The following is a 5774-nucleotide window of genomic DNA, read 5'->3' as shown; positions in this document are numbered from 1 at the left end:
AAAGCAGAAGTCTAGGGCAAATAATTGCAAGTCTCTTCAGTAAGAATGTCACAAAATGATTTTAAAAGAAAAGCCAAATTCTGGAGAAAGAAAAGTCAAAAAAAAGAAGTGACATTTTGAAACAAAAAATTGATTCTGAGAAAAAAGGCATATTTGAGATGCATTGTGGGACATGTAGTTTATGAGCAACTTGCTTCTGTAAAGCGGCATATAACCGTATAACAAACATATTATATTCTTTGCAAGCTCTTGTGGGGCCACAGAAAATGAAGTCACGGGCCAGATTTGGCCCCCGGGCCTTGAGTTTGACACTCCTGTTCTATAGCATTCTTCACCCTTCATTCTGACATGGTATAGCGTCATTCAACAGGAATAATAGTCATCTTCAAGTCATTTATACAAGTCGATTACTGAGTCCGCTTAACTGTTCCTGCTCTAGAAGCACTACAAATAATTACAAAAATATTACCATACTACCCAGGGTTGCAACTGCGAGTTTGGATGCATGCCCTCATCATGGGGGCAACAGCAAGAAGCCCACCTGGATACTTTTTCCAGTACAGTCACAGAGTTCAAACAGAGACTTTGTTTTATTTATGCTTTTTCTTTCGCCATTGTCAAGCTTCCCGTCATGTGGTCTCTTAAGCCGGAGTACGTGAAGGGGGAAGTTTGGCTGCAAAAGATCCCATGGTGTTGAGCGCTGCATGGATGCGGAAGTGTAGCCTGGACTCCATGTGGTAGTCTTTGTAGTTCATTCTGCAAACAAGATCAGCTCTTTGTGTTATAGCAGTATGCGACTTCAGACAGATTTCATCCAAGCATCTTGGGAAGCACTACCTTGACTTAAAGACAATAAAGCAAATGTGATAAATACAAATTTGGATGCGCTTAAAACACTTACTTGATGTCTTCCATCAAATTGATGGCTGTGTTGGTGTCACCTTTTTGCTTGTGCAACAGGCCCAGCNGTTACTTCAGTGGGTCAATTTAATAGTGAGTGCTTATATTTACATTTCAGTTGGGCAGTTACTGCAAGTTTCAATGACACCCAAAGTTAGGAACGTCATGTTCATAGAGATGAGGTATAGCAAAAACACAGCTAATGCTATTCACATCATGTGTAGCAGTTGGTTTACATAATGTGACTTGTATACATCTAGCAAATGCATTTGTAAAGTTTACAAAATGAACTTTATAGAGTCTGTTCAGATGCAAACTCTAACCAAAGGAACAGCTGTGCAGAAGGACAGAACATTTTTTTTAAAACTTGATAAAATGGAAATTGACAGAAAAAGTGTAACATTTGTAGAGAGATGAAGCAATATATGCAAAACATTAACAAAGTGTTGAACAGTATATAACTGTATATGATTATTTGACACGTTGAGATTATTTTCAACCCCTGGGTTTCATGAGAAAGTGTTTTTCAATGGCACCATGGTGGCCTCACCTTGAAATGACATGATTGAAGCAGAGCTCGGCCTGGACCAGATGCTCGAGCTCTCTGAGACAGAGACCCTTCAGCAGCTGCACAACACACTGGTTATCCAGGTGATACACTGATGGGTCTAAGAATACAATAAACAACCTGTTAGTTTCACATTGACGCTAAAACAACTGATTATGTGCTTTAAAGTTATTCTGTTCCTCACTAGGATCATCTCTGAGCTGCTCCTCTGCTTTCTCCAAGACGGTCAAGATGCTTTTAGTCAACTCAGGTCTTTTGCCAACTACTGTGAATCCATTCCATACGTACATCATTTCCTGCGGGGAAAACAACAGTTAACATCTTTTAGTATTATCATCAAGGTTTGTTTTTAAAGTCATTAAAAGAGGGAGTGAATGTGCATCCTCACCAAAGCAGGCACAACTAGTTTCTGTGGGTCAGAAGAAAAGTACCGCTGCGCCTTGTTTGCCGCAAACTTCTCTGTTGGAATCGACTTCCCAGCAATCCTCAGTCTGAGACCATCCACCTGCCTACAATCAAACCACATGTCTCACTGTTACTTTATGATGATTACAGAACTTAAAACCAAGCCTCATTATGGTTCTCTCTCACAAACCTGAATAAGTCCTCCACATTTTCTCCCAGTCCTGTCACTTCCTCCTCTGGCATCATGCTCAAGATGGCCGCTTTCTGGAAGGTATAGACGGCCTGCAAGAGAAGAGCAATCAGGTAAAACCAATGTCAATATCTATACAATCAGATTGACAAGGCAAAAAGAACATGTTTTATGTTCTACCTGGGACCACTTGCTCTCTTTGCAGAGCAGGTCAGCGTATTGATACGCCTCCCTCCATTTTAGTTCAAAGGTGTAGGCCCACATCAGCTCCCAGTAGCAAAGGTGGTGAATCTGACGCCACTCCTGCTGTGCTCCGATACACGCCAGGTACTTCTCCTGGGCCTGCAGAGAAACAGATTCATGGGATTTCAGCTTTTTCTCAACAACAACTGCCTGAGCTGCCTGAACACACATCCTGTTGGTTACTACCAGTACTCACAAATGTGAAGTTTCCTTTCAGCAAAGCAATTCTCCCAGTGTAGAAGAGAATGAGGGCTCCCTGTGGACGAGAAGCAAATTAATTAAAAATGATGCCATTTGACTCATCGCTATGAGTTAGAATCAGCAAAACAATGTTTTTTTTTTAATCTTACTCACATTTGGAAACCTGTCAATGTAGGGCTCCAGAAGAGATTCAGCCTCAGTAAGGTTTCCTTCACCAGTGCCTGAGGGAATACAATGACCAGATTAAGAAATGTGACCATTACAATGAGACAGGGGGGGCACAGACCACCTCCAATGTCTTTTTTGTCTGTCTGACTGGTTGTCCGATTGCCTTTTGTTATGTTATGTTATGTTATGTTTGTTTTGCCCTGTTCTGCCTTGTAAAGCGACCTTGGGTCCCATGAAAGGCGCAATATAAATCTAAGCTATTATTATTATTATTTTTCCATAAGTGAAAAATAATGTGTGCATCTGCCCTGTGATTATGAACATCCCTAGATTTCAATGTGTTTGTCCTTGGCCCATGCAACAACTTGGCATAGTGGTTTTTAAATTAAATAACAAACCACACCTCCTTTGATGGAGGTTATAATGAGAAAATTCTTATCTACGAATAAATGAAAAGGGGGTTGGATGTCTGGAAGAAATGTACCCAGAATCACTGTGATGTAGAGATGAAACATCAGCAGAGTCAGGGTGCTGAGGATGGAGCGCAGACTGTCGCCGGCCGCTCCCTCTCTCAACTCTGACAAACCCAATTCCTGTAAGATTAGAAAAAAAGGTTATCATAGTTTATATACAATTTTTTACTGAAAATAGAAGTGACTGATGAGACCTACCCTGTCCCCAGAGAAACCCAAAAACTCCATCAGTCTGAGGACTTTGGATGGGAGCAGAGACAGCATCTGACAAGAAGAAGTAGGTTAGCTTAGGTAGTTATGACAATTTAAAAAAGGAAATACTTTGTTCTACCAGCCATTTCAGTAGCTTTCATTAAGTCTAATCTAATGCAACATATGTGTAAATAAAATACATCTTAAAGAAGTGCAAAAGCACAGCTATAATGATGTGCATACTGGATGACTTCCTGCATCTCTCACCAGATTAAAGGACCCTATGCCCATGTTCACACCGCCTCTGAAATGAATGTGGGTGCTACTTGGATTTTCCATGCCTTTTGTGGTACTGGCCATGGCTTGGCAATCCCTGGTAGGGGAGAGAACATATCATTAAGAAAATAGACCCAAGTCAGTTTTTTTAACCACTTTTATCGGCGTCTCGTTATGGCATCATGTCCCAAGCAAAATCCCCGTTTCAAGCTTCTTACTTGTATATCTGATAACTGTTTCGGATTCTCATCCCTCCTTTGATGAATCCGATTATACTCTCATCCAGGAATGTGAGGGCAGCTTTCTGCAGCAGAACTTCGGCATAGCACAGCTCTGCATGCATCTCCTCTGTTAACAAGAATCAAATGTCACATGCTGGGTAAAAAAAAATAAACTTTTCAAAGCTTCAGAGAGATGGCACTGGGAACTGTAATCAGTAGCAGGGCGTAACATCAATATGCAGTTTGTTATTTCTAATAAAACAGTTTGACACTTTAACACGGCTCGTCTTCTCTCTATGTCATAAATCCAAAGTATTTTCACTTGCCTTCTGTCAGGTTGTCAGCTGGTTGTCTGTACAAGAGGCTGGTTAAAGCTTCCACTATTCCAGTCTTCTTCCGAAACCTATGTTGAGGAACACACAGTATAGGGTGATGATTTAAAAAAGGAGTCATACTATGCTGTTTTTTTAGTTTCACACTTGTGTTTATCCCAACACACATTATTTGTTCTCACGCTATCTGTCTGAATCTACCTTTATTCAGCCACTTAGGCCCGTCTCTTTTCGCCCCCCCCCGAAAAGGATCAGTATGCTTCAATTAACCAGTGCACTCATGCAATGTATCCAAATCTCTTACCATTTATTTAAACTCTTATATAGTTATAGCAGTTATGATGCAGCTGCCCTTACACTGTATGGACTGTTGCATGCAGTATTAACGGTAGTTTGAAATGCACATTGAATCTCTGCACCCTCTGCATTGTGTATATATAAGCCGTGACATTTTTTATAATATGTAATCCAAACTTCTATGAATCTGTCATACTTTTGGCATGTCTCCAGGGATTCCCTCAGAGATGCCATGGCATTATCCATGTCCTTTGGGTCGAAGGTCATGCCTGCCTGCATCACCAAGATGCTGGTGTAGCCCATGGCGTGGTACATGCTCTGATTCTTCCTGAAGGGGAATGAATGCAATGATTTTTTTAAGACAAAATGCAAATTATATTTTATATAACAAGTAACCAAATGCCATAATGTTTAAAGTACAGACAGAAGTGTGAAACAGCTTTGCATCATGATGCAGAGTCAGCTGGAGATAAATGTTTTTAAAAAGAGCCGGCAGCTTACCTGGGTTTTAACAGAGCCAAAGCATCAGAAAACCTGTTGTTTAGAAAAAGGTCCAGTGCAGCGGAGGATTCCTTCAGTGCAGCTTCTAAATCCAGTCCAGGGTCTCTGAATAAAAGATTTGCAAAATCCTTTAGGCTTTTTAATTCCCAACAGATTTACACACCTCTGACATCAAATCATGCATGAAGTATTCGGGATCACAGGTGAATCAATGCCAAAATGTGGCGCAGTGGAAAAAAAGTGACTTTACTCCCTATACAAGTCCTGTGTGATGAGATGTAAAATATATGGCAGGTTAGTTGAATGTGAATAGTACAACAAAAATTGTATGAATAGTTGTATTGATGAATTAGGAATTACTGACCTCTAGTGTGCATGGAGTGCATTACAATGAGAAGATTTCATAATGATATCCAATTAGCAATAATGAAGGATATTTCTAAAGGATTCTCTCTGGTTGACAATTATGTATGCCTTATTATTATTTTCATTTGGTGCAAAGCATTGAAAACATTTTGAACATTCCTGTAAAATGTATCCAATAAATAAACTTTATTTCACTTACATAAAATCCTCACTGATTTCGTTTAGGTCCACCTGGAAAAGGGATGGAAGGGGAGACCATTTGTAAAAAAAACTGCACAGGTGTCATGCTGTGTGTGCTTTTGCACTTCTGCATGTAAATAACAATTAGATGAGTGCAATATTGTGAGATAATTGTCTTGCATGTTATGACCATAGCAGGGGTGTCAAACTCAAGGCCCGGGGGCCAAATCTGGCCTGTGACTTCATTTTATGTGGCCCCAC

The 5774-nt window shown here is 40.3% G+C and overlaps 1 protein-coding gene across 1 annotated transcript; it reads right to left on the bottom strand.

Annotated features, from left to right (window-relative positions):
- Positions 1-245: 245 nt before the first annotated feature.
- On the bottom strand, positions 246-5576 carry LOC104942121 (tetratricopeptide repeat protein 39B). Its single transcript, XM_010767319.1, has 17 exons — positions 5533-5576; positions 4968-5072; positions 4663-4794; positions 4164-4240; positions 3835-3964; positions 3608-3713; positions 3347-3412; positions 3160-3268; positions 2661-2728; positions 2503-2562; positions 2244-2405; positions 2064-2155; positions 1857-1977; positions 1653-1764; positions 1451-1568; positions 902-970; positions 246-756 (listed from the first exon to the last, which is right to left on the bottom strand). Exons 3-17 carry the CDS (start codon positions 4779-4781, stop codon positions 642-644), a joined length of 1524 nt encoding a protein of 507 aa, XP_010765621.1. The 5' UTR covers positions 4782-4794; positions 4968-5072; positions 5533-5576; the 3' UTR covers positions 246-641.
- Positions 5577-5774: the final 198 nt, after the last annotated feature.

This window comes from Notothenia coriiceps, unplaced genomic scaffold, assembly GCF_000735185.1.
Source record: "Notothenia coriiceps isolate Sejong01 unplaced genomic scaffold, NC01 NC01_scaffold00004153, whole genome shotgun sequence".
Classification (NCBI taxonomy): domain Eukaryota; kingdom Metazoa; phylum Chordata; class Actinopteri; order Perciformes; family Nototheniidae; genus Notothenia; species Notothenia coriiceps.
The sequence above is the reverse complement of the archived record's forward strand: the minus strand, read 5'-3'. Positions and strand labels throughout refer to the sequence as shown.